Source organism: Bos grunniens, chromosome 11, assembly GCF_055505025.1.
Source record: "Bos grunniens cultivar Pamir isolate PY7600 chromosome 11, Bosgru_T2T1.0, whole genome shotgun sequence".
Classification (NCBI taxonomy): Eukaryota; Metazoa; Chordata; class Mammalia; order Artiodactyla; family Bovidae; genus Bos; species Bos grunniens.
Window position 1 is genome coordinate 58,378,520 of NC_141175.1, and position 27,461 is coordinate 58,405,980.

Consider the following 27,461-nt stretch of genomic DNA (forward strand, 5'->3'; position numbering starts at 1 on the left):
GCTAAAAGGATATATTGTACAACACAGGGCATACAGCCAACATTTTGTAATAACTATAAATAGAGTATAACCGTTAAAAATTGTGAATCATTATATTGTATACCTGTAACAGTGATCAATGCAAAGAAATAGAGGAAAACAACAGAATGGGAAAGACTAGAGATCTCTTCAAGAAAATTAGAGATACCAAGGGAACATTTCATGCAAAGATGGGCTCAATAAAGGACAGAAATGGTATGGACCTAACAGAAGCAGAAGATATTAAGAAGAGGTGGCAAGAATACACAGAAGAACTGTACAAAAAAGATCTTCATGACCAAGATAATCACGATGATGTGATCACTCACCTAGAGCCAGACATCCTGGAATGTGAAGTCAAGTGGGCCTTAGAAAGTATCGCTATGAACAAAGCTAGGGGAGGTGATGTGCCGGGGTCCAGCCCCAGTGGAGTCAGGGGTTTCGAACGGGGGACGGCATCGGCGATCAGGAAACAACAGCTTATTTAAATGTTAATTAAAGATATAAAGAGTGGTTAAATAAGGATAGCTCAGTGAGAAAATTTAGTGGAGAAAAGAGGCTGAATAATTCAGCCAAAAGGTGAGAGAAAGAACGACATGGGGAGACCAAGTTTTGGTGAACAAGGCCCGCACTTTATTTTCCAAAGTAGTTTTTATACCTTAAGTTATGCATAGAGGATAATGGGGGAAGGGGTAGAGTCAGCAGTAAGGCAGGCTTTCTTCCTGCAAACTTATCATATGTAAAGGTTTAGGTGATTTACATCATCTTCTGGCCCAGAGGCCTGTTAACATTTTAAGACCCTTTCTTCAGAAAACTTATTTTTCTCTAAAGGTGATTAGTCAGGCGCCACCCTCCAAAAGCATTAGATAAAGTTGCATTCTTATAGGGCAAAGGTGTGGTGGGCTATAACAAGAAAAAGAATTAACTCCAGGGTCCAAGGTTACAAACATTAAAGCTACTACTTACACCAATTATATTAATCAATACACTGCCAGGGACACAGTAGGTAAGGGATATGGAGACTTAGCAGCAAACATTGGCCCAACAAGTGAAAAACCCTTCACCAATACAATTTCTAATCAATCTTTTAACTGCTCAAAGGAATCTGTATTTAAACAGTTCAGAACATCTTATGCCTCTCACAGTTGGGAGGCTCTAAACAATCACATGTGGCCAGAAGAACCTATTCAGGAGAGAAATGGTGGTCGGGAACAGCCCCCTGTAAAGTCAGAGGTGTAGGTGAGAGCACAAAGCAGTAAAGTAGGCAGACTCTGGTTTTGGGGGTAGATGCTCCAGAATTTCCAGGGGGACTCCTGAGGCTCGATCCCACCTTTGCATATGCCAAGCCTTCTTCATGACCTTTGCCACGGGTGTAGTTCCTCATGCTGGCTCCCGGCATCTCCCCCCTTTTTATTTCTTAAAACAGCCAGATGCAGCTCAGTCGCGAGCCTCTGAATGTTCTGCCAAAGAATCCTTCAAAGATGTCACGCATATCCACCGGTAATCAGCGTGGCATGACAGAGCCATTTTCACTTTTAAAGCCTATAACTCAGTCCCAATATGCATTATTGCCTCCTCCAAGGCATCTACCCTCATCTCCAACTTTCTATCTATAGCTTCCTGTGTTGCTAGAGTTAGCAAAACATTTTTAGACATGGTGTCAACATATTGGGCAGTATGCACTTGTTGAGTCAATGATATTGCTGCTGTAGTAACAGAAGTAATTGCTGCTATTAAAGCTGATATTCCTAAAATAAGTAGGCCCACAAACTGTCGCGATCACATTAAATCTTGTAGTTGTTATAACACAGCGAGACCATAATTAACATATCAATAAGTGGTTACATCATAAGATAAGGTGGACGTTGTAACACTACAAAGGAGCAAACATTATATTGAGGGTTTAAACAAGATGAGAGCATGCATTGTTCACAAGTCACTACATTGGGTCCACCAGTGAAAGTCATATGTACATTAAGTTTTCCAGAATCGTTGGTAAAGAGAAAAACATAAGGAGAGGGTAGACAAGCCAAAACAGAATAAGTAGAATTATTTTCTGGTTGGAGTTCGTGCTGCAGAAGCCCTGTCGGTCTCGCGGAGATCTTGATGTTTATCTTGCCTCCCCTGCTGGCGGGCACCGCCCCTGCTCCCTCGCTGAACCAGCCTGGGGCTCAGCTACAGCCAAGCCAGCGCAGAGAGATGCTGGTGGGGCTACCGGCTGTAAGCACTGTGCGCTGGGCCCCGGCACCCAGGCTGGTCCGGCCTGCGGCTCCCAACGGGCGGCTGTTCTGTGCTGCGGCTGCAGGGGCAGAGGAGTGCCCCTCCTCTTTTGTGATGGAAGCAATGGGGGAACCGGATGTCTGGGGGACTGCAACATGGCGAATCAGCCTGTCCAGGATCCAAATCGGAGAATCTGCATCCTGTGGAAAAATACAAGCACATCCTCAACTGCTAGTTAATAATGGGTCAGGACCCTTCCATTGTCCTGAGAGGAGGTCCTTCCATTTGACTAATCGTTTTGCATTCAATTGCTCCGGGCACCAATGGCGAAGCATTGCAGTAGTTCCGGCTGAATCAGTATTTAAAATATTTATTACGAAAAGAGCATGTTGCGAGATTTGATGGGGAGAACTATACTTAAACTCCCCTTCTTTTAATTTTCAAATGTGACCTACCTTCAAAAAGCCTGTCCGGGTGCCACTTGCCAGGGTCCAGCCCGGGTAGAGTCAGGGGTTTCGAAGGGGAGACAGCATCGGCGATCAAAAAACAACAGCTTATTTAAATGTTAATTAAAGATATAAAGAGTGGTTAAATAAAGATAAATCAGTGAAAAAATTTAGTGGAGAAAAGAGGCTGAATAATTCAGCCAAAAGGTGAGAAAAAGAACGACATGGGGAGACCAAGTTTTGGTGAACAAGGCCCGCACTTTATTTTCCAAAGTAGTTTTTATACCTTAAGTTATGCATAGAGGATAATGGGGGAAGGGGTAGAGTCAGCAGTAAGGCAGGCTTTCTTCCTGCAAACTTATCATATGTAAAAGTTTAGGTGATTTACATCATCTTCTGGCCCGGAGGCCTGTTAACATTTTAAGACCCTTTCTTCAGAAAACTTATTTTTCTCTAAAGGTGATTAGTCAGGCGCCACCCTCCAAAAGCATTAGATAAAGTTGCATTCTTATAGGGCAAAGGTGTGGTGGGCTATAACAAGAAAAAGAATTAACTCCAGGGTCCAAGGTTACAAACATTAAAGCTACTACTTACACCAATTATATTAATCAATACACTGCCAGGGACACAGTAGGTAAGGGATATGGAGACTTAGCAGCAAACATTGGCCCAACAAGTGAAAAACCCTTCACCAATACAATTTCTAATCAATCTTTTAACTGCTCAAAGGAATCTGTATTTAGACAGTTCAGAACATCTTATGCCTCTCACAGTTGGGAGGCTCTAAACAATCACATGTGGCCAGAAGAACCTATTCACGAGAGAGATGGTGGTCAGGGACAGCCCCCTGTAAAGTCAGAGGTGTAGGTGAGAGCACAAAGCAGTAAAGTAGGCAGACTCTGGTTTTGGGGGTGGATGCTCCAGAATATCCAGGGGGACTTCTGAGGCTCCATCCCGCCTTTGTGTATGCTGAGCCTCCTTCCTCATGACTTTTGCTACGGGTGGAGTTCTTCACACTGGCTCCCGGCTGTGATGGAATTCCAGTTGAGCTATTTCAAATCCTGAAAGATGATGCTGTGAAAGTGCTGCACTCAACATGCCAGCAAATTTGGAAAACTCAGCAGTGGCCACAGGACTGGAAAAGGTCAGTTTTCATTCCAACTCCAAAGAAAGGCAATGCCAAAGAATGCTCAAACTACTGCACAGTTGCACTCATCTCACATGCTAGTAAAGTAATGCTCAAAATTCTCCAAGCCAGGCTTCAGCAATATGTGAACTGTGAACTTCCAGAAGTTCAAGCTGGTTTTAGAAAAGGCAGAGGAACCAGAGATCAAATTGCCAACATCCGCTGGATCATCGAAAAAGCAAGAGAGTTCCAGAAAAACATCTATTTCTGCTTTCTTGACTATGCCAAAGCCTTTGACTGTGTAGATCACAATAAACTGTGGAAAATTCTGAAAGAGATGGGAATACCAGACCACCTGACCTGCCTCTTGAGAAACCTATATGCAGGTCAGGAAGCAACAGTTAGAACTGGACATGGAACAACAGACTGGTTCCAAATAGGAAAAGGAGTACGTCAAGGCTGTATATTGTCACCCTGTTTATTTAACTTATATACAGAGTACATCATGAGAAACGCTGGGCTGGAAGAAGAACAAGCTGGAATCAAGATTGCTGGGAGAAATATCAATCACCTCAGATATGCAGATGACACCACCCTTATGGCAGAAAGTGAAGAGGAACTAAAGAGCCTTTTGATGAAAGTGAAAGTGGAGAGTGAAAAAGTTGGCTTAAAGCTCAACATGCAGAAAACGAAGATCATGGCATCTGGTCCCATAACTTCATGGCAAATAGATGGGGAAACAGTGGAAACAGTGTCAGACTTTATTTTTTGGGCTCCAAAATCATTGCAGATGGTGATTGCAGCCATGAAATTAAAAGACGCTTACTCCTTGGAAGGAAAGTTATGACCAACCTAGATAGCATATTCAAAAGCAGAGACATTACTTTGCCAACAAAGGTCCATCTAGTCAAGACTGTGGTTTTTCCAGTGGTCATGTATGGATGTGAGAGTTGGACTGTGAAGAAAGTTGAGCACTGAAGAATTGATGTTTTTGAACTGTGGTGTTGGAGAAGACTCTTGAGAGTCCTTTGGACTGCAAGGAGATCCAGCCAGTCCATTCTAAAGGAGATCAGCCCTGGGTGTTCTTTGGAAGGAATAATACTAAAGCTGAAACTCCAGTACTTTAGCCACCTCATGTGAAGAGTTGACTCATTGGAAAAGACTCTGATGCTGGGAGGGATTCGGGGCAGGAGGAGAAGGGGATGTCAGAGGATGAGATGGCTGGATGGCATCACCAACTCGATGGACGTGAGTTTGAGTGAACTCCGGGAGTTGGTGATGGACAGGGAGGCCTGGCATGCTGCAATTCATGGAGTCCAAAGTGTCAGACACGACTGAGCAACTGAACTGAACATATAATATTGTACATCAATTATAATTCAATAAAAAATAAAGCACTTGGGACTTCCCTGGTGGTCCAGTGGTTAGGAATCTGAGCTTTCACTTCAGGAGGTATGGGTTTGATCCCTGATTGAGGAACTAAGATCTGGCATGTGGTACAGCATGGCCAAAAGTATAAATAAATAAAGCAAATTACAAATTTTTTTTAAAAAGAAAAAGATTAAAAATATTATTTCAATTTTACATATTGATGAATATATAAAATTACTAAAGCGATATTTACAGTCTCTCTCTCATAATAAGTCTTTTAAATCTGGCATGTTTTAGATCTCACCTCAGTCGGATGAGCCACATTTCACATGTTCAACAGCTGCTTGTGGTCAGTGGCTACTGTACTGGACAATGATCATATATATCAACAGGGACTTCTCTGGTGGTCCAGTGGTTAGGACTTCTAGTTTCCAATTCAGGGGATGCAGGTGTGATCCTGGGTTCAAATACTAAGATCCCACATGCCGAGGGGTAACTACTGAGCCCCCACACTCTAGATCCCATGCTCCGCAACAAGAGAAGCCTGAGCACTGCAGTGGAGAAATCCCCGCATCCCACAGCTAGAGAAAGTCCACTTGCCCCAAGGAAAATCCAGTGTAGCCAAAAAATTTAATAATAATTTTAAAAAGAAAGAAAGGATAGATCAAAGATACTGATCCACCTCTGCTTGGCTTCATTGTTGCCTTTCTAAGAATGATGAGGAGTTGGGTACCACGTTTTAGGTGAAAGCAGGCTGTTACTATCCATCAAAATTCAGGTGTGTGCATGCTAAGTCATTTCAGTCGTGTGTGACTCTTTGCAGATCATGGACTGTAGCCCATCAGGCTCCTCTGTCCATGGGATTCTTCAGGCAAGAATACTAGAATGGGTTGCCATGCCCTCCTCCAGGGGATATTCCGACCCAGCGATGGAACCTGCATCTCTTTATGTCTCCTGCACTGGCAGATGGGTCCCTTACCACTAGCACCACCTGGGAAGCTAGAATAAAGGATCTTCAAATGCTGCTGCTGCTGCTGCTGCTGCTAAGTCGCTTCACTCGTGTCCTACTCTGTGCGACCCCATAGACGGCAGTCCACCAGGCTCCCCCGTCCCTGGGATTCTCCAGGCAAGAACACTGGAGCGGGTTGCCATTGCCTTCTCCAATGCATGAAAGTGAAAAGTGAAAAGTGAAGTCGCTCAGTCGTGTCTGACTCTTAGTGACCCCATAGACTACAGCCCACCAGGCTCCTCCGTCCATGGGGTTTTCCAGGCAAGAGTACTGGAGTGGGGTGCCATTGCCTTCTCCGCTTCAAATGCTATGGAGGTCCAAAGTTTATTAAGCTCTTTAAAAAAAGTTTGTCAAAAAAAAAAAGAAGCATTTGTCAAGAGAAGCTGCCATTTCCCTCTTGGAACTGTTACTTCTGGGGTGGGACAGGAATGTTTATTTCCTTCTGAACAGGTCTGTTATTGTTTTTCTGTCTTGATAAACACCATTTGGGAAGGGTGGATTTTCTCTGGCCTGCAGCCAGGTCAGTGGTAAAATCCTTTGCCCTGGGCCCCCTCTCTGGTCCATAGGGCAGTCATCTGCTCATTTCTGTTGGGGTTCCCTAACCCTCAAGGTGGCCCCCGAAGGGCGGTGCAGGACGGTTGAACTCTAGAATAGGAGAGTTGGTGACCCAGCATTTCCTGATTTGAGCAGTGGGCAGCCCTTTGTTCCAGGCTGTGCTAGGTACATGGTGTAAGCTTTTCTTTTACTCCATACCACCACCCTCTGAGGTCAGGATCAGTACCTGCAAAGACCAGAGATATGAAGAGGTTCACTCAGGGTCTGCAGCTTCTGACACCAGAGCCCAGGATCACAGTATTTCAGACTTTGGGGGTTTTAGTGCTTTCTGCACTAAAACAACTTGGGAACAAGGGTTGTCCAGTAAGCAATGTTCATATCTGCGTTCTGTTTCCACATGAACAAGGTCTGACAGAGTGCTTAGGGCTGATTTTATTCTTTAACAATTGGGGATCAGATACTGAGGACATTATAAAAACGTTTTTTAAAAAAAGTGAGGGACTTCTCTAGCCCTGCAGTGGTTGACTCTTTGCTTTACTGCAGGGGGCGCGGGTTCGAGCCCTGTTGGGAAACTAAGGGCCTGTATGCTGCGTGTGCGGCCCCCCAAAAAATAATAAAAAATTTAAAAAAGGAGACGGCTGCCTTTTTACATCCGGAAACCAAGGAGGGCTGCCTGATCTTTTCTTGTTTCTAAGTGAGAAGAAATGTGGTGCCCGGGAACCCTGTCGCTTTAAGCCTAAGCCCCGGCTCCGGAGGAGACTGGGAGGGCAGCGCAGGGTGCCCGCCTACCTGGAGAACCTGAGCGAGGTGTGGCCGGAGCCGCTGGGATGCGAGGTTGGCGGGGGCGGGCTGAAAGTTGGACAAGCAGGAAGTGAACCGACGGCCGCCTGGGAGGAAACCGAGTAGTCAACGAGTTCAGCTGCCGGCAGGCCCGAGCTGCTTGGAAACATGGTGAGAGAGCTGGAAACGAAGAAGGGGCCGGGGATTACCCAAGGAAAGTTGGTTGGCAAAGTCGAAGGGCTGGGCCAGCGGCTGCCAGAGAAGTTTCTTCTTTGACAGCTTGGCTGCAAATAGGTCTGAGCTGCCTGGGTGGGTGTTCCTGCTCCTTCTCTGCTCCCTCCCTCTCCTGACCCCTGAGCTGATCTGGAGTGGGCTTTGGTGCTTCGGGTGGCTGGAACCTAATTCATCTCCTTCTCCAGCCGCTGCCGGCCGGCGGGTTTTGTGACATTCCTGGGCTGTGCCTGTGCGGTTCCGAAGGCAGAGCCCAGCCTATCGGCTGGAATCCCCCTCTACTTCTCACTTTATCCCTGTACAGAAACCCAAAGAATTTGTCTCTCTACTGAGTCCAAGGAATCTACCACCCCGGGGGAAGAGAGCTGAGGGTTTGTAAAAGACTCAGAAATTGGTTCTCTGCGACAGTTTCGACCCCCACCCCTGATCTGTTTCTGGAAGTCGAGTGGGTCAGGGAGGGAGGAGCTTAACAGTGTTTTCCCCTCCCTGTTCAAAAACCTTATCATGAAGCCTGGGGACGAGGCTACAGCCTGGGAGGACTTGCCCTCCATTTCCCCCAACGCCAAGGCTGTCTGTTTTTTTTTATACTTGCCTGAGCAGGCCATGGCCTGGTGCTTGCGCGTGGTGCCAAGTGGTGGGGAAAGCAGAAGTTTGTGGCCCAACTGTTCTCTCTCCTGGGGCCTTGTGAGGGACTTGGAGCCTGGTTGCCACAGCTATCAGGCTGCCCAGGAGGCTGGAGCAGTTCTCCAGCCACTGTCTGAGAAAGAGGGTGGGCTTGGTGAGGGTGGTCCGTGCCCAGCACAGGCATTTTTAATGAGGACCTGTGGGACCTGGGAATTTCTTACATAGAGGTGGAGCTGTGCATTGGGAAGTACTGGCTCAGCTGTCTCCTCTTACCCTCTCTGAGGAACAAGGAAGCAGTGGAGAGGGGTTTGGTGGTTGCTTCTTGTTCTGTCAAGGGCCCTGAGAATCCACAAAGAAGTTGGGTCCTGTCTGTCTCCTAACATGGATGGCTCTCACCATCTGGGGCTTATAAAGGCATTTGGTTTTGATTACCCGAGTTCTACAGAAAAACATTTTCTTTGCAAACAGTTCAAGCATTGCAAAAAGCTAAAGTCCACCTCAGGCCTCCCCCTCCTCTGGCCTCTGAGTCTGGATCTCAGTCCCTCCAACTCTTGGCCTAATTAACCCTTTGTGTGGCTGCCCAGGAGGCCAGTGGTGGAGGAGGAGATGACCGTGTGCGGAACCTCAGGGATGAAGTGGAAGGGGTCAAGAATATCATGACTCAGAATGTGGAGCGGATCCTGGCCCGGGGAGAGAACCTGGACCACCTTCGCAACAAGACAGAGGATCTGGAAGCCACAGTGAGATGACAGGGAGCCCCTCACCCTACCCCCCGGGGAGCCCCCCCCCCCACCCCGCACTCACTCCCAGGGGATGAGAGGAAAAGGGGGAAGGAAGATTACTGGGGGTGTGGTGATCATGGTGGCAGAGTGAAGGAGGGAAGTCTGTCTTTTCATGTGTGCTGGGAATTGACGTGAGCTGAGGCCCCACTTCTGATACTGCTGTACTCCACTGATTGGAATTGGGTTTAATGACAGATTTGGGGGTGCGGGGGTGGATCCATGGAGGCATTTTCTGAGACGGATGGCTCAGTCTGCCTGTGCTTTCTTAGGTTTCTCTCCTATGAAACTGACTTTCCTTTTGAAGGCTGCCCTTGACTCTCATTTGGATCTGGCCATCCCAGGGCAAAAATATTGGCCCCAGAACATCCTCTTAGGGCCGTTGGCCTTCCCCAAGGTTTTTAGGCAGGCGGTGAAAAACTGTTAGAGTCTTGCTGAGCCGGCTTTAAAAAGAAGCTGGGAAGAGCAGTAAAAATCTTTAATCCCAGGCTCTTCTGCTAGCTGAAGGCTAGAATAATATCTCCTACACATCTGGCTAGATAGTCTCCTGTCTCTCCAGCTAGAGGCCAAAGCCAGCTGCTCAGGGAAGGAGTGACTCTAAAGTTCAGCAGACAGCTGGAGCCTAAGATTCCATGTCCACAGGGAGAGACTGACATGGCTTTTGGAGTCCTGCGTGTAATCTTGAGTATTGCTCATTTAACTTCTGGAGACTTAATGTTTCTGTCCTCAGCCTGATCTGGCGAGCAGGGCCCAAGAAAACAATTTTTGCAACTCATGCTGGGAGAAGGAAGGACACTTACCCTTAACTCCAGCCCCTGTACTGCCTTGACCCCTTCCTCTGGCTTCAGCAGTCCTCATGGGGCCAGAAGCCATAGAACCAGGAAGATATGTCCCCCTGGAGCCTGCACCCCCTCAGCCCGATTGTCTGCCCTCCTAAGGGCAGGTTGTGGTGCCCTTGTCACAAGCCTGGGTAGAAGCATGTGTCAAAAGCCCAGTGTGGAGGGCAGGGCAGGGGTGAGAAAAGAAGGGGGAAGGCAGGGGACCACGAATTCTAAATTTGAACTTGGCCCACCAGATGGTTCTGAAGGTACATTTGTCAAGATAGGAGGACATAAGCTGTCTTACTTAGCAATCTGTTACCTCCACTTAGCACTTCAATATTTAGATGGACGGCATGTGGGTCTCTGTCTGCCTTATCCCCAACAGTCAGAGCACTTCAAGACGACGTCACAGAAGGTGGCTCGGAAGTTCTGGTGGAAGAACGTGAAGATGATTGTCCTCATCTGTGTGATTGTTTTTATCATCATCCTCTTCATCGTGCTTTTTGCCACTGGCGCCATCCCAACTTAGGGAACCCCTCCCTCCCTGCCCTCCTCCTCGGCCGCCATCTTCCCTGGTGCATGCCAAGGGGGACCCTCTCTCCTGTCCTTCTTCACGTGGAATGCTGCTCGGTCCTGCCACCCCGCACTCTGAAGCCCCCTGTCTGCCCCAGGGAACACCTTGGTCCCCAGAAAGAAAGAGCTGGACTGTGGCTGCATTTCAGGGGTCCTCAGAGTTGGTTGGAGAGACCCAGAGGGCCTAGCACATGGCTGGAAAACTGATGGAACTGAGGGTGGCCAGTGGGCAATAAAGACCTTTCGGTATCCCTATGCGTGTGAGGTCCTTTCTCCCTTTCCACTGTGCCTTTGGCCCTTCTATTTCATTTCTCCCCAGGACACTTTCTGGCAGAACTCTCCCATTGGAGGCCCAAGCTGTTGGAGGGGTAGAGAGCATAGGATTGGAGAAGAAAGATGGAAACTCTGTTTTTTATCGCCCCTCATTCCATCATGGGTCTCAAGAGCAGGAATTTTCTGGAACTCTTGGAGTATGGAAAATTCAAGGCCTTCCCAGCATTTTAGGGTGGTATATAAAACTCCTAAGTGTCCTCTCTGCATCTTGCCATTGTCTTTCATTCTTTTTCTTTTTTTTTTTAATTTTTGGCTGTGCTGGGTCTTCATTGCTGAGTGGGCTTTTCTCTAGTTGTGGCAAGCAAGGGCTATGCTATAGTTGCGGTGTGCGGGTTTCTCATTGCAGTGGCTTCTCTTGTTGCGGAGCATGGGCTCTAGGGCCTTTGGGTTTCAGTAGTTGCCGCTCCTGGGCTCTAGAGCACAGGCTCGATAGTTGTGACACACAAGCTTAGTTGTTCTGTGGCATGTGGGATCTTCCTGGATCAGGGATTGAGCCCGTGTCTCCAGCATTAGCAGGTGGATTCTTTACCACCAAGCCACCCGGGAAGCCCCTTATTTTTTAAAATTACTTTTTGCTGGAAATGTTAGCTGAGACATGCAGTGTTCCTAGGCAGAGCATTTAGAAATCTAAATCCCCCCCTCCTCCCACCCTCCTACCCCACTATCATCGGCATTTCTCTTCCATGGCCCTGTTGTAGTCTGGAAGGGAGGGGTGGGGGAGGGTAGAGGAACTAAATTGCTCTTCCTTCTCCTGTGGTTCTGCAAGTTCTATTTGTCTTTTGTCTGCCACTGTCCTTCTGGAATTTAGCAGAGCCTCTGGGTCTTAGCAGTCCTGAGGGGGTGAGCATCTCTCACCGTGTCGCGTGGCTGGATACAGTCAGTGTCACAGGACAGGGCCTGTGGCTTTCCTTCCCCTCCTGGACAATGGCCCTCTCTGTCTTTGGGCCTCCCTCCTCCCCACCAGGTCCCACCATCACTGTTACTCTCTCCAGTGCCCAGTGCATCTTGGTTTGGGGGGAGGGTTCTTGTCATCTCTGCCCTGTTTGGGGGAAGAAGTCTGGAAGGGGCGGGGTTGGGAGACAGGATTGGGGACTAGTACTGGCCAATCCAGTTCTAGAAGCATGCTCTGAAAACTAGGAAGGGAGGAAAGCACTGAAGAGCCCATGGGGGGGCAGTCTTGGTCACCATCATGTCCATCCTCTCCCTTCTCGGTCCACTCCTAGACTCAAGGTCCAAGCAACTGGGGTGAGTGGGACCTATATCTTCCAGGGTGAGGGTGGGGTCTGCTCACAGGGGCCTCAACCTGGGAGAGGGAAGTCAACACCCCCTTCCTCAAGAGGGGCCACATTTGAGATGTTGGGTTGGTATGAGGCCAGGTAGAGAACTGGTTGGTGTTGGCTTCTGTGCAGCAGTTAAAGGAGAGGGTGAAGATGGACAGATTCAGCTCAGGAAGGCTCTGGACAGACAGACACGCCAGCCTCCCTCATCTTCCAACTGAGGAAGCTCATCCTATCAGGGCAGGGCTGCCATGGCCCATGCAGTGAAGGGGAAATAAAAGGCTAGGGCTAGCACCTTCCCCACTGGAGTCTGTCTTATTGAGGTGAAATTCACAAAACATACAATCAACCCTTTTAAATGTACAATCTGAGCTTCCCTGGTGGTTCAGATGGTAAAGAATTTGCCTGCAATGCAGGAGACCTGGGTTTGATCAGTGGATCAGGAAGATCCCCTGGAGAAAGGAATGGCTAACCACTCTGGTGTTTTGGCCTGGAGAATCCCACAAAGGAGCTTGGTGAGCTACAGTCCATGGGGTCGAAAAGAATCAGACACAGACCGTGCAACTATCACACACACAAATGTACAATCCAGTGTCAGGCAGTGCATTCATGATACTTATTGTGAATAAACTTTATTCAGTTTCAGAACTTTGGAGGGGTGGGGGTCGGTTTTTGGTTATGGGTGAGTTGCACTCACTAAGGTGGCAGGGACACTGGCCGGGCTCTTCTCTGCATCTCCAGTCCCCTAGCACAGCTCGGGACAATGGCGCTCCTTCGAGCGCCTGTTGAATGAACAAATGATGCCTCTCCAGGTGAACTCCAGGTGAACTCTTCTGCCTGATTTGGATGCAGTTCCAGAGAGGACCCGTTGAGCCCGCGTTCCCGAGCCCACTCCACTCTGACCATTTCATACACAGGACTCCTGAGGTGTAGATCTGACACCAGGCTGATTAGGTGGAGCCCCCACTTCACGATGCAGGGGAATCCTCCCAAGCCGGGCGCCGCCAGCCCCTCGAGAGGCGCTGTGCCCGGATCCCGGGAGCCATAGCCGGCAGCTTTCGATTTGACCCGGTCTCCGTTGCCGCTCAGAGGAGGCGCGCCCCCCGCCCTCTCCGGGCAGGCCCCGCCCCGCCCTCCGCTTCCTCCCGGGCCCCTGGCACTGCGGCCACTTGGGCAGAAGAGCTGGAGCGGGCGAGGCGGCTGCGGCGATGGTGAGGGCCCGGGGCAGGGCAGGGGACAGAGGGCGAGCGTGAGGGTGCGGGGCGGCAGTCCGAAGTCCAAGGGCGGGGGCGTCCTTCACGACCCGCGCCCGTTCCCCGGCGAGGTGACGACGGCCGGCCGGGAGCCAGGACCCGTCCGGACCCTTCGCTCCCCGCGTGCATCCCGGGAGGGAAAGTACGGAGCTGCCGGTCCTGGCTGCCCCGCGCCCAGTGAGTGAGCGGGACTTGCCGGAGCCGAGCAGTTACGCATTGGCTTTCGGAGTGAGACTCCGTGCTGATGTCCTGGTGGCGGCCACTTACACGCTCTGTGACCCCGGGGCAAGTCACTTAGCCTCCCTGAACCTCTTTTTCCGCATGGTGAAGTGGGGTCAGAAGTACCTGCCTGGCTGGGTCCTTAGGAGGTTGAAGGAGATACAATGGCAGAGATCTGTCTGGCGCTCAGAACCTGCTCCTGAGAAGTGGTGGGTAATATGATGACCTCTGCAGCCCTTCCTGGGGCGGTGAGGAGCCAAGTCTGGCCCAGGAGTTGGAAACCTGAGCAGATGGGGTGGTAGAGGCCAGGCCAGTCCTGTGGCAGGGTGTTGGAGGGCAAACTCCTTCTCCTGGGGAAAGAGAAAGGAAGATGTTTACAATAAAATTTCCACGGAAGTTATTAGTGGGGCATAGCTTGACTCCCTTCTAAGCCTTACCTAAGGGACACATTCTTGAGTTGAGTCATCCCCTACTCTGTGCTGTAGACTCTGGCCTCTGTCCCTGCTTGTCATTTCCAAGGCAAAGGTGTCAGAAGCAGGTGGTGTCAGTCGCTTCTCCCCTTCTCTGGAACTCACAGGAAGTTGTGTCCAGCAGGAAGCAGGCTTAGTGCCTTAAAATTCTGCCATGCAGGGACTGCCCTGGTGGTCCAGCAGTTATGACTCTGACCTCCCAATGCAGGGGGCATAGATTTGATCCCTGATCAAGGAACTAAGATCCTTGCATGGTGCAGCCAAAAAAAAAAAAAGATCCTGCCATGGAGAAGCAGCAGAGGTGTGATGGATGTGGTCTGGCTAGGGGTTGAGATGCCAAGATGGCCTCATCTCCAGGGAACTGGAGGCAGGAAGAGGAAGCCGGGCAGGAAGGTAGCAATGAGCTCTAAAGCTGGGCCAGGAAACCGAGGGAGGCCTGGAGAATGGGACAGAGCCTGGAGCCCATTTCCCAGCATGCAGAGCAAGGAATCAGGCAGGGTTAGGATGGGCTTGCAGCTGGCCCTTAGCACTTGGTGAGAAGAGGAAACTCCTGAAGTGAAGGCTGAGGATGGGATCATTTATTGGGGAGTACTGGAAAACTCTGGGACTCTCACAGGTTCATCTCAGGCAAGTAGTAGATCTGAGCCTGAGACTTGATCTTTCTCCCAACCGTCTCCTGGCCCCTTCCCTTCTGTGTTTTCTCTCACTCCTGCCCCTTTGTCCACCCTCGCACTTTCCCTTTCTTCTTCCCATCTGATCCTTCCCTACCTGGTCCTTCTTCCTTTCCCTTCTTCTCCTTTTTTTTTTTCTTTAATGTTTATTTATTTATTTTTTGCTGCTCTGGGTCTTTGTTGCTGTGCTCAGGCTTTTCTCTAACTGGGGAAAGCAGGGGCTACTCTCTAGTTGTGGTGCACAGGCTTCTCATTGTGGTGGCTTCTCTTGTTGTGGAGCATGGGCTCTAGGGTGTGTGGGGTTCAGTAGTTGGGGTGCATGGGCTTGGTTGCTCTGAGGCATGAGGAATCCTCCCAGAGCAGGGACTGAATCCGTGTCTCAACCACTGGACCACCAGGGAGGTCCTTTTCTTTTCTTTGCTGATTCATTCAGTTAATAAGTGTTTCTTGGGCATTTCCCTTGCTAGTCATGGGAATAATACAGGGAATAATAGAGTAGGAACGAAATAGTGATGGGAAAGGTAGAAACTGAGTGGGGAATGACTTGATTCATTCATCTTGTAGATGGTCCTCACTTATGCACTGTGCAAACAGTTCGGGTTTTTGAGCCACGGGCCTTCCTCATTTGCACATAAATTGAGTTGGCAGCATCAAAGGGAGAAGGCAATGGCACCCCACTCCAGTACTGTTGCCCGGAAAATCCCATGGATGGAGGAGCCTGGTAGGCTGCAGTCCACGGTGTCGCTAAGAGTCAGACACGACTGAGCGACTTCACTTTCACTTTCCACTTTCATGGATTGGAGAAGGAAATGGCAACCCACTCCAGTGTTCTTGCCTGGAGAATCCCATGGATGGAGAAGCCTGGTAGGCTCCAGTCCATGGGGTCGCACAGAGTCGGACACGACTGAAGTGACTTAGCAGCAGCAGTGGCAGCAGCATCAAAAGGTCTGATGTGTCTTTAGCCAGTCAGCTAAAGCATTTGACCTCCCTTTACCACCATCCAGTTTAACACAACGGTTAAGAATGTGATCCTTGGAGTCTAAGTCGGTTCAACTCCCAGATCTTCTATTCACTGACTCTGTGACCTTGGATGGGTGATTTAACCCCTCTGAGCCTCGGTTTCTTATAAAACTGGGATAGGGTTACTTTTCTCAGTGTTATGTTGTGAGGCTTTAACGAGATAAAGTGAGCAGTCAGCTAGCAGCTCAGTGCTTAGCTCAGAGTATGTGCCCATTGATTGGGAGCTGTTATTACTGTCAAGATGTAAAACCTTCTCAACAGCCTGCAATGCCTGATGGAAATGCACTAGATGTAAGTTATCAAAGGCCCATGTCAAGTTCTATATATAGGTTAGAAACAATTATGTGCACAAGTTGGCCATAGGGAAGAGCTTGCTTGGCTGTGTATTTTGTAAAAAGATTTGAGTTTTATTAAAAAAAAATTTTTAGATTCATTTATTTATTATTTTATTTTATTATTTATTAAAAAAAAATTTTTGAGCATGGTGGGTCTTTGTTGCTTCACGCAGGCTACTCTCTAGTTGCGGCATGTGGGCTTCTCATTGCAGTGGCTTCTCTAGGCGTGTGGGCTTCGGTAGTTGCGGCAAAGAGGATTTATTAACCACAAGTATTGTGTGGTTCCTGGGATCTGACAGCTAAAAAAAAAAAAAACTAGGGAAAATTGGGCTATAGCAATATATGAAGTGTTAGTCCCTCAGCTGTGTCTGACTCCTTGAGACCCTATGGACTAAATCCCACCAGGCTCCTCTGTCATGGAATTCTTCAGGTAAGAATAGTGGAGTGGGTTGCCATTCCCTTCTCCAGGTGACCTTATAACAATAATAATGGCTGTTATTTATTGAGCATTCAGGAATTGTTCTAGGCATTTTATTTCTAATACATCACATGCCTTAGCTAATGTGGGAAATGTTATTGTTACCACTTTATAGATGAGGAAGGGAGGGTCAGAAAGGTCATGTCCCCAGTCGCTCAGCTGTTGAGCAGCAGAGGCAGGGTTTGAAGGTGCTGGCGGCTATAATGCAGGGTGCAGCTCTTAAGCTCTGAGCTCAGGTGTGAACTGACCCAGGAAGGAGTTGATACCCCAGGTCACTGCCTGGGTGGGTCTCTCTAAGGATGACAACCGTGACAGCTGGCCTAGGGTTTCGTAAGCACTAACCAAGAAAAAGGGCAGACAGGAACGTTTGAACGGGAGGTTTTTTGAGAGCTTTGTTTTTCCAAGGAACCAGCTGTTTCTGGCCGGAAAAACCTGAGGGGAGATTTGAGAAATGAAGGAGGCATATTCTGCACACAGGAAAACGGTCTGTCAATTTCCTTTGTAACTACTACCCTCTGTCCCTCAACCCCACCCTGCCCGCCACTCTTGGAGGTGCCTCTCACACTTCCTTCCTTTCTCTCTCACCCTCCCTCTCTCTCCTTCCACCCTCCCCCAGCCTCCAGACATCTCCACATACCCTTGCTGATGGCACTTCTACATGCCTTCCAGTGGCTTCTGGCCTGAGTTATCTCACTTTCGTCCGTGCCAGTCTACCACCAACACAGAAATTCTCCTCCAGGCTCAGAAACCTACACTAGTTCTTGGTCCATCCATCTCTCCCTTTGGGAGAGCATCCTTGTTTTTTTTTTTTTGGCTACCTCACTCTGCATGTGAAATCCTAGTTCCCAGACCAGGAATCAAACCTGTGTCCCCTGCAGTGGAAGCGTCAAGTCTTAACCACTAAACCAGCAGGGAAGTCCCACTTCTTGACTTTTTGGTGCTTTCTCAGGCCCCACCCTGCCCCTCCACCCTTACCTCTGTCTGGAGTATGTTTCTGTCTGCGTGTGGCAGGAGTGTCCAAGCTCCACCTTATCTGGTCCATCTCGGTTCTCAGGAATCACTTGTCTGTCGGCAACTCCAACACTCTCTATTTGTATCTCATGGTGTGAAGTCATCACTCTCCTCTGATTGTACCATATACATCTCTTTCCCCCAGCCTATAGCCATCTTTTCAAGAACAGCCCCAACTCATTCAAAAATATTTTCCATGCATCCACTGTGTGCCAAGTGTTATGCTGAGTTCTGTGTGGCAGGAAGCCTGCCCTCTGGTCTCTTATCTCCTTTTAAATCCCGCAGTTCTTTATTTTAATCACTGCCGACAGAGACTCATGCATATAGTGTCCTTTCTGCTCTGCTTGAGAGACGCCAAGGAGGCCCAGAGACTTGAACCTCGGGCCTGTGTGTTCCCTGGAGTGAATGTGTTCTTTCAGGCCTGAGCCCATCTAGGCTCCAGACAGGCCTGACTTTGCCACTGGGGGATGGAGAATGCAGCTTACAGTGGGAGGCACAGCCAGCTCTCCAGAAGAATGTGACCCAACATCACCCCACGCTGGAGAATAAGATAACAACAGCTGTAGCATTTAGAATAGGAAAAAAAATGACGTGCAGCGTTCCAGTTTCTAGCAGTGGTTCTCTCTCTCTTTTTTTTTTTTTTAATAGTTTTTATTTATTCATTTATTTTTCTTTTGGCTGCACTGGGTCTTCGTAGCTGTGTGTGGGCTTTCTCTAGTTGCCAAGAGTTGGGGCTACTCTTGAGTTGTGCTGTGTGGGCTTTTCATTGCAGTGGCTTGTCTTATTGCGTAGCACAGGCTCTAGGGCACATGGGCTTCAGTACTTATGGCTCATGGGCTCTAGAGCGCAGGCTCAGGAGTTGCCCCGGGGCATATGGGATCTTCTTGGACCAGGGATTGAACTCGTGTCTGCTGCATCAGCAGTCAGATCCTTTACCAGTGAACCACAAGGGAAGCCCTGGTTCTCATTTTTGAATCCTTCCCAGGTTTTTGCCTTGGACCATTTGAATGTGAGAGACTCCAAGTAACGGAGTGTAAGTCGCTCAACTGTGTCCAACTCTTTGCGACCCCATGGACTGTACAGTCCATGGAATTCTCCAGGCCAGAATACTGGAGTGGGTAACCATTCCCTTCTCCAGGGGATCTTCCCAACCCAGGGATCGAACCCAGGTCTCCTGCATTGCAGGCAGATTCTTTACCAGCTGAGCCACAGGGGAAGCCCAAGTAACGGAGACTTGCTGATTATTCATATAGTCGTAATAATAGTGGTGATGGTGGTTGACTCAGGAAAAGATAGAGATGAGTACAACTTCTCAGCTTTCTTCATGATATTTCCTCATTCCCCAACTATGGCTTCCCCCAGTCCGAATGTACCCTTCTATTGTGGTTTGCTGGCCCCCCTTTCGAAACAGGCTGCTTTTCTAGCTCATGAGTAAATATTGACCTACTTGGGTTTCAGATGCCTGCCCCCTCGAAACTCCTGCTGGGTTAGAGAAATACACTGGGGTAACAAACTTGAGCATCAGAGTTGCATTTGGATAAGTTATAATTGGCCCACTCACTGACTCCCTGTGATGGTCAGCATTGTGCGCTGGCCTCCTGGGTCCCCAGGCTGGTGGCAGACAAAGGCAGGACACTGGCCCCTGCCCTCCACGTAGGAGCTTGTGGTCCAGTTGGGGAGAGAGGACTCATATACTGGGAATGCTTGGAGGTTATGTGCAAGGCAGCTGCGAGGATCCTGTATGGGGATTCTGAGTAGGAGGTGGCCCTCTGTGACCACCAGATCCCTTTCCTTTTTCTGGTTTTAAGTGGAATTCAGTCAAATGCTGAAATGTCTGCTGCAGACAATGGGCAATATAGTCTGGCAGGAGTGTGAGCTTGGCCTGTGCTCTGTGGGGAGGAGATGAGAACAGGGTTGGGCTCTGGGGGACTGGGCTGGGAGAGGAGGGAGTTGCTGTGGTTTGTTAATCCGCTGGGATTCATCTCCTCCTGGCAGCGTGTCTCTGGACTCCAGCCTCCTGCCATGGGTCTCTGCCGGTGCATGTATCTGAAGCCGACTTTCTTCCTTGCTTGTGACCCATGCTTTCTTCCTCTTCCTGACCTCTCCCCCAGCTTGGACCCTGCATCTCCCTTCCCAGTCCTCTGAAATGAACCGGGTTCTTTTGTCAGATGAGGCTGCTGCCCAGGCTGGGAAATCCAAGAGCTGAATCCCAGAGAAGACCTCGGCTATAGCTGAAAAGCTGGAGGCCAGAGACCAGGAAGGCCAAGGCTCCCAGGCAGACAGGGAGTCAACTCTGAGCATTGATGCGGAGCAGGGTCAGGCCAGGAGGCAGAACTGGCCTGACCAGTCAGAGGCTGGGGAAGGGAGGAAGGGAGATCTAATCTGAGTGTGTGTCTATGGGGTTAGCAGAGGCTATATGAGATGTGGTGGTCCAAAATGACCTCTCTAGCTCTGTGGGCTGGATCTCCTCCCTGTCTGGCTATGGCCAAGTAGCTCAGTTGCTTGTTCTTCTGCACCTCTTTAGGCCAGTGGGAAATCCCAAGGCAGGTGCACACTGAGTTGAGGCCATCCTAGAACAGGTGGGGCTTCCCTGATGGCTCAGACAGTAAAGAATCTGCCAGCAGTACAGGAGACTCAGGTTCAATCCCTGGGTGGGGAAGATCCCCTAGAGAAGAGAATGGCAACCCATTCCAGTATTCTTGCCCGGAGAATTCCATGGACAGAGGAGCCTGGCGGTCTGTAGTCCACGGGGTCACAAAGAGTCAGACACGACTGATTGACTTTCACTTCACTTCACTTCAAACACGTGAGCCGAGTGTCTGCTTTGTGGGAGGGTGGGCAGGTCCTGAGAAGGTCTCATCCTGGGGCACCTTAGACGAAGCTGAGATGCTGGAAGTCAAGGCTGACCTAGAACCTGCCTTCTTGGGCATTGTAGGGGGGAACCAAAGGTGAGCCATACACCCCAAGAGACCAGCCCTTCATTCAGCACATATCAGACCCTTATGTGAATAATGCTGTTATAATGCTGTTCCCCTTACTCATACACTGCGCGCGCACGCGCGCACACACACACACACACACACTGGGGGCAAGGAGGCCTCTGGGTCTCATGGCCAAATGAGGGCCACGTGGGGGCATCACGTAGCCCTGACCTTGGGCTTGGTGCCCAGGCAGGGAAAGAGTTGGAGCGATGCCAGCGGCAGGCGGATGAGGTGACAGAAATCATGCTCAACAACTTCGACAAGGTCCTGGAGCGTGACGGGAAGCTGGCGGAGCTGGAGCAGCGTTCAGACCAACTCCTGGACATGGTGTGAGGCCTGGGGAAGCAGAGAGGGAGAGGGAGAGGCTAGGAGGGACCCTCGGAGGGAGCACTCAGACTGTGTCCAGGGCTCTCCCGGCCATGGGTGGGGCCTGACGCTTACCCAAAGGCCAGTGTGGGTTTCTTGAGGGCCCCCTAGCCCAGCTGGCAATGGGTGGGGAGGCCTCATGAAGGATGAAGGCCTTGGTTTGAAGCTGTGGATCGTCCTAAAAGGTTGAAGACTGGCATTGTTAACTGGGAGTGAACCCTCAGGGCTGTGAGTCAAGGACTACACCAGTGTCTAGACCAGGAGTCAGGCTGGGAGGGTCCCGAGACAGGCTTTGTGGAGAAAGGGAGCTGACAGGTTGGGGAGGCTGAGCAAGGAGATAAGGAGACCCCTTGTGGGGATGGGGTTGGTAGGAGGTGGTCTGGGGCTCTGGGGAAACCCCTAACTCCCACCCTGTGTCTGGGGGGTATCTGCAGAGCTCAGCCTTCAGCAAGACAACCAAGACTCTGGCCCAGAAGAAGCGCTGGGAGAATGCCCGGTGCCGGATCTACATGGGGCTGGCAGTGGGCATTGCCCTGCTCATCCTCCTGATTGTGTTGCTGGTCATCTTTCTCCCACAAAGCAGCAAGGGCAGCAGCGCCCCACAGGTCCAGGATGCAGGCCCTGCCTCGGGGCCTGGGGAATGACCCAGCAGGGCCTGGAAAAGAGGCTGAAGAGCCACACTGGCCACTTCTGGTCTTCAGAGAACCCTGGAGTTTGCTCCCCTCTGAGCCACCCCAGTGAACATGGAGGGCAGCCTCAATGTGTGCACCTTGGTTACTTCCTATCATACCACAGACTGGCCCTTGAGGGCAACCTGCTGCACTGGCCATGCCAAGCCAGCCCCACCTGGAGCTTAGTAAAAACCACTGTTTGTGTAAAAACTGGTGTATGTGTGTGTGTGTTTGAGGGCTTCCCAGGTGGTGCGGTAAAGAGCCCGCCAGCCAATGCAGGAGACAAAAGAGATGCGGGTTTGATCCCAGGGTTGGGAAGAATCCCTGGAGGAGGGCACAGCAACCCACTCCAGTATTCTTGCCTGGAGAATCTCATGGACAGAGGAGTCTGGCGGGCTACAGTCCATGGGGTCACAGAGTCTGACATGACTGAAGCGACTTAGATGTGTGTGTTTGAAGATCCTCAGATTGGTTCATCCTGCTCTGCCTCCACCCCCATGGCTACTTAGAAAACAGAAAGTTCCAAAGGACTTCAGCCCTGGGAGGTGACATCTTCTCCCTTCCTCATTGATCCAATCTTACAGACAGATCCCTCTAGGGTGCAGGTGTAAAGATATAACAGCCCCCAAACCAGAACCTTCAACTGGTGCCCTCTAAGTCTGTCTTCCTAAGGATGAAATCTGTTATTCTTCTGAGTTTGGGGCTCTTCAGAGGACCCACAGGATGACAAAGAGGAAGGCACTCCCATGATCTTTATCTCACAAGGCTCTCATCTTCAGAGAGGCTCTTCCCCCTTGGGTACCTCCTCTAGTTTCTGCCCCCAAGTTCTTCCTCAGGCTCTACACCAGATTACAGATGCGGCATGCGTGTATTTTCAGTTGTTCAGTTGTGTCTGACTCTTTGCTACCTCATGGACTCCTCGGTCCATGGGATTTTTCCCCTGAAAGAATACTGGAGTGTGTTGCCATTTCCTACACCGTGGGATCTTTTCCCAACCCAGGGATTGAACCCAAGTCCCCTGCATCTCCTACATTGGCAGGCGGATTCTTTACCACTGGGAAGCCCATACGTATGTAGCAGGTGGCAGGAAAAGGGAAGGGCTTTTTCCTATGTGATGCTGTAAGGTGCAGAGTCACAAAGGATGGCCTGGAGTTTGCCCTATGGGAAAGAATTCGGGCTTTTCAAAGCTCTAGGACTGCACAGGGCCAGGGAGGCAGTGTCTTCAGGACACCAGGAAAGAACATTGGGTAAAGGCCAAGTAAGAAGGAAAGGTCCTACCAAGACCTGGGAAGCAGGGCAGCCACTGCTTGAGCTGCTGCTGCTGCTGTTGCTAAGTCGCTTCAGTCGTGTCCGACTCTGTGCGACCCCGTAGATGGCAGCCCACCAGGCTCCCCCGTCCCTGGGATTCTCCAGGCAAGAACACTGGAGTGGGTTGCCATTTCCTTCTCCAATGCATGAAAGTGAAAAGTGAAAGTGAAATCGCTCACTTGTGTCCGACTCCTAGCGATCCCGTGGACTGCAGCCGACCAGGCTCCTCCGTCCATGGGATTTTCCAGGCAAGAGTACTGGAGTGGGGTGCCATTGCCTTCTCCTACTTAACTGCATCTCAAACTCAAGTGTAGGTGGGAAGAGGAACTCAGGGTTAAGTGTATAACAGAAGCAGTTCCTTGTTAGGGGGAGTGAGGGCTACTGAAAAAGAAACAAGAACAAACCCTCCAGTTGTATGGAACTGTACCCTCACATGGAGAAGGCAATGGCACCCCCAGTCCAGTACTCCTGCCTGGAAAATCCCATGGACAGAGGAGCCTGGTGGGCTGCAGTCCACGGGGTCGCTAAGAGTCGGACACGACTGAGTGACTTCACTTTCACTTTTCACTTTCATGCATTAGAGAAGGAAATGGCAACCCACTTCAGTGTTCTTGCCTGGAGAATCCCAGGGACGGGAGAGCCTGGTGGGCTGCCATCTATGGGGTCACACAGAGTCAGACACGACTGAAGTGACTTAGCAGCAGCAGTACCTTCACAGTGCATGTTACTTCTTCTAGGCTCACCACCATCAGCCTTTCCTGGGAAAGATGGAGGGAAGCCCCGAGTATTGCACTTAGGCCTACAACACTGCTTAGAGGTCCTGTGGAATCGGACTTGGGTTCTTACATATGTAAAAAGCAATAATGATACTTCTTGTTGTTCAGTCACTAAGTTGTATCCGACTCTTTGCGACCCCATGGACTGCAGCATGCCAGGCCCCGCAGTCCTCCATTATTTCCCAGTGTTTGCCCAAATACATGTTCACTGAGTTGGTGATACTATCTAACCATCTCATCCTCTGCCACCTTCTTCTCCTCCTCCTGCCTTCAATCTTTCCTAGCATCAGTCTTTTCCAATGAGTCAGCTCTTTGAATCAGGAGGCCAAAGTATTGGAGTTTCAGCAACCAGGCCTTCCAATGAATATTCAGGGTTGATTTCCTTTAGAACTGACTGGTTTAATCTCCATGCAGTCCAAGGGACTCTCAAGAGCCTTCTCCAGCACCACAATTCAAAAGCATCAGTTCTTTGGCACTCAGCCTTCTTTATGGTCCAACTCTCATAGCCATACATGACTACTGGAAAAACCATAGCTTTGACTATAATGATACTAGCTCCTGGATAATTGTGAGGAGTATTTATATTTATACCCTGTGTACAATATAAGTGTAATGATTCTAGTTGCCAAATAAATGATAGCTAGCAGCCAAATCATTTAGTACACACACACACACACCCCCAGGCCTAGATCAGTTAAATTTGATCTTTGAGACTAAACAACATGTGGAGTTTTTTTTTTGTTGTTGTTGTTTTCCCTAAAGCTGCAACCTCTCCTTTCCTCCTCCAAGAGATTCATGGGTGCCAGAGATGCAAACTACTTATTAAATTCAAGCCACTAATTTTACAGAAGCTAGGGGAAACGCTGAGCAATGGGCTAAAAGATCACACAGACAGGTAGTTCCCTGAGCTGGTAAGGCCTCTGCTCGGGTGGGGGAGTTTACCCCACCTTTTATTATTGTGCCTAACACGGCAGAACTGAATAGGAAAGTTTTGTTTGTTTTGCGGGAGTCGAGGCGGCGTCAAGTGTCTAGTCCTGAACCGACTAGAGCGCAGCGGGTGCTGAAGTGCCCGGCGAGGATGCAGCAGAGCAGTGAGAAGCCCCGACTCCAGGCTTCCCTAGGCTCGCAGAACCTTGACCCCTGAGTCAGCGCCTCCCTCTTTCTGAGAGGCCTGTAAGATCTGACCTGCCGAGACCCTCTGAGCCACAGAGCAGATGGAGGACCCCTATAGCTCAAACAGTTGGCTTCTCAAGATTATGCGACCCACTCACGTCTCCCAGAAACCTACCCTAGACGAGGGGTCCAAGAAGACCGTTTTCTGACCCACCTCGGGCCCTGCCATTGGCTTTAACCCTTGGTCACCTGACTTATTCGAGCCAATAAGAGGTGACAAAATGAATACTTCCTCTTCCTATGTGGCGAAAGAGCCACTGTGCCCGCGTTTCGGGGACTCTGATTGGTCGCCCTCCCTCAACTCGCTAGTTTATTGGCCAGCGCGGCGAGACTGAAGTACGGCCGGGGTCTGAGGGCTGTGTCAGACAGCCGGGCTGCCATGGCGTCCTATTTCGATGAACACGACTGCGAGCCGTTGGATCGCGAACGGGATCCTCGAACAAACATGCTGCTGGAGCTTGCAAGGTGGGTGTGCGGGGCTGGGAGGTAGGGCCCACACAGCAGGTGTCTGGGCTGAGGCTGGCTGGAGAACGCGGATTATATGGGGCAGCAGTTTCTGGGTAAAACAGATAAATAATCTGCGGAGTTAATTCCGCAGTGAGATTCGGGGGGAAGTCGATAATTTCGGTCGTCCCTGGACGGACCAGGGCAAGGGAATCCTGGAAAAAGCGATCTGGAGTGTGGAAGAGGGGGTGTCCGGACTGGAGGGCAGTAGGCTTTAGGAGGTACTGAAGTAGGCGGGTCATGGGGGCAGGGTAGAGGCCATGTGACTATGAGTAGGTATATCCGTTAGGCACTTCAAGCACGGAAGCTACACTGCACTTGGAGTCTGGCTTTATCGGGTCATTTCTGAGTGGCGAATAATTTCTCTCTCTTGTGTAAAACTGAAATAAACAGCCTGCAGGCTTGGGGTTGTCTGATGGCCTGGGGTTGTTTGATAGCTGCTGTAAGCCATTTCCCACTGTGCTTTTTATCTAGTGAGCACTACTCAGGGGTAGCTATTAATATGACTAGTCGGGCAGAGTATTTGTCTGTTAATGTTTAGTGGATTATGGGGGCAAAGATTCTTTGGTTCTGACCTTGCATCCTTCTTCCCAGGTCCCTTTTCAATAGGATGGACTTTGAAGACTTGGGGTTGGTAGTAGATTGGGATCACCACCTGCCTCCACCCGCTGCCAAGACTGCAGTTGAGAACCTTCCCAGGACAGTCATCAGGGGCTCTCAGGCTGGTGAGAACACAAAGTCTTTCCACTAATTCTTTGGGGCAGGTCTGCCAGACCGACCAACTCTGGAAGCCAGATTACAGTCTGGCCCTTCAGTTTTCCAGGTCAGGCTGGGGCAGGTGTGTCCTTCAGGAGTGGGAGCTGGGAGGTAGGGCCTGTGGCAGCTCTCCTGATTAGCACTCCCTCCTCAAGAGCTCAAGTGCCCCGTGTGTCTTTTGGAATTTGAGGAGGAGGAGACCGCCATTGAGATGCCTTGCCATCACCTCTTCCATTCCAACTGCATTCTGCCTTGGCTGAGCAAGGTACTGTTTCCTTTCTCCCAGCCCTCACCCTGCCTTGGGCCTAGTCCTCAAGCCTCTTCTGTTGATGAACCTTTGGGGTGGGGTGTGGGATCAGAGACGGGAGAGGGTAAGGGTAGGGAATTGGGAGCTGGGGATGGTTGTTTTGAGCTTATGAAAACCAGAGGGGCTGGTACACTGCACTGCTTTTCTCAGACCAATTCCTGCCCTCTGTGCCGCCATGAGCTGCCCACTGATGATGACACTTATGAGGAGCACAAGCGAGATAAGGTAGGGGGCTGGGCAAGTGGAGGGGGTGGTCACAGGGCTCCCTGAGTCCCTGTTCCTGATGCCCTCATTCCCCACCTTAGGAGGCCTGAGTAGGCTCACACTCCGTGAGTCTGGCCACCTTCCCAGTGACTGTGGTGAGGGGCAAGGGCCTTGGCAATGTTCCTGCCCAAATGCTAGGGGCCTGAAAACAGTGAGCCAGCCCCACGACGGCTGCCCTATCCCTTCACCTGCAGGCCTTTGGGGATGGCCCCCGACCAGTGTGCACTCTTTGCTTCAGGCTCGCAAGCAGCAGCAGAAGCACCGCCTCGAGAACCTCCATGGAGCCATGTACACATGAGGCGGCTAGGGCTGGACACTGGTCCTCTGCAACATGTTCCTCTTGCATCTTGAGTTCTCATTAAAGGTTTCTTCATTTATCCTGCTGCTGCATTGCTCTCAGGCCTGGGCAGGGGCTCCTGCCTGGATCTTCCATTGGATCTCTACTGGGATGGGGTCCTAAACTGTGGAAGGTCCCAGGCTGGGTATCCCTCCCTACCAAGCCTGCTGGCCTGAGGATAATAGGGCCCAGGTCAAGAACCTGGCTACCAGACCAGCCCCAGCCTGGGCCTACGTGTCTGTGGTTGGAAGACAAAATGTGTCAGGCAGGGCACCTAGTAGTGACTTAAATATGGTAACCAAAAACTAGCTAACATTTCTCCCTTCCCACTGCAATCTTTAGTCAGTGTTAGATCCCCAGGGCTTTCTTTAGCTTCATTGCAGATTGCTTCTAACATT

General features: G+C 50.2%; 3 protein-coding genes and 2 long non-coding RNA genes across 8 annotated transcripts; 3 read left to right on the forward strand and 2 right to left on the reverse strand.

Annotated features, from left to right (window-relative positions):
• Positions 1 to 628: 628 nt before the first annotated feature.
• Positions 629 to 7,665, reverse strand: LOC147363124 (uncharacterized). The gene is made up of 2 exons (XR_015136763.1): positions 7,535 to 7,665; positions 629 to 2,438 (listed from the first exon to the last, which is right to left on the reverse strand). It is a non-coding gene; the product is annotated as an uncharacterized LOC147363124 (long non-coding RNA).
• Positions 7,624 to 10,808, forward strand: VAMP8 (vesicle associated membrane protein 8). Of its 2 annotated transcripts, none has more exons than XM_086326498.1 (3): positions 7,624 to 7,834; positions 8,965 to 9,120; positions 10,366 to 10,808. In XM_086326498.1, the coding sequence occupies exons 2-3, from the start codon at positions 9,037 to 9,039 to the stop codon at positions 10,507 to 10,509; spliced, it is 228 nt and encodes a 75-aa protein (XP_086182624.1). In that variant the 5' UTR covers positions 7,624 to 7,834; positions 8,965 to 9,036; the 3' UTR covers positions 10,510 to 10,808. The 2 variants fall into 2 exon arrangements, with proteins under 2 accessions (XP_086182624.1, XP_086182623.1); XM_086326497.1 differs by having other exon boundaries at positions 7,624 to 7,696.
• A 2,526-nt stretch (positions 10,809 to 13,334) lies between these two features.
• VAMP5 (vesicle associated membrane protein 5) lies at positions 13,335 to 21,848 on the forward strand. Its single transcript, XM_086326496.1, has 3 exons — positions 13,335 to 13,374; positions 20,791 to 20,928; positions 21,402 to 21,848. Exons 1-3 carry the CDS (start codon positions 13,372 to 13,374, stop codon positions 21,609 to 21,611), a joined length of 351 nt encoding a protein of 116 aa, XP_086182622.1. The 5' UTR covers positions 13,335 to 13,371; the 3' UTR covers positions 21,612 to 21,848.
• Positions 13,335 to 27,103, forward strand: RNF181 (ring finger protein 181). 3 transcript variants are annotated; one of them, XM_086326491.1, is made up of 6 exons: positions 13,335 to 13,374; positions 25,205 to 25,360; positions 25,994 to 26,124; positions 26,311 to 26,420; positions 26,613 to 26,687; positions 26,921 to 27,103. In XM_086326491.1, the coding sequence occupies exons 2-6, from the start codon at positions 25,275 to 25,277 to the stop codon at positions 27,086 to 27,088; spliced, it is 570 nt and encodes a 189-aa protein (XP_086182617.1). In that variant the 5' UTR covers positions 13,335 to 13,374; positions 25,205 to 25,274; the 3' UTR covers positions 27,089 to 27,103. The 3 variants fall into 3 exon arrangements, with proteins under 3 accessions (XP_086182617.1, XP_086182620.1, XP_086182619.1); XM_086326494.1 differs by having other exon boundaries at positions 26,965 to 27,103; XM_086326493.1 differs by lacking the exon at positions 13,335 to 13,374 and having other exon boundaries at positions 25,234 to 25,360.
• Positions 16,161 to 18,058, reverse strand: LOC147363128 (uncharacterized). The gene is made up of 2 exons (XR_015136764.1): positions 17,585 to 18,058; positions 16,161 to 16,430 (listed from the first exon to the last, which is right to left on the reverse strand). It is a non-coding gene; the product is annotated as an uncharacterized LOC147363128 (long non-coding RNA).
• Positions 27,104 to 27,461: the final 358 nt, after the last annotated feature.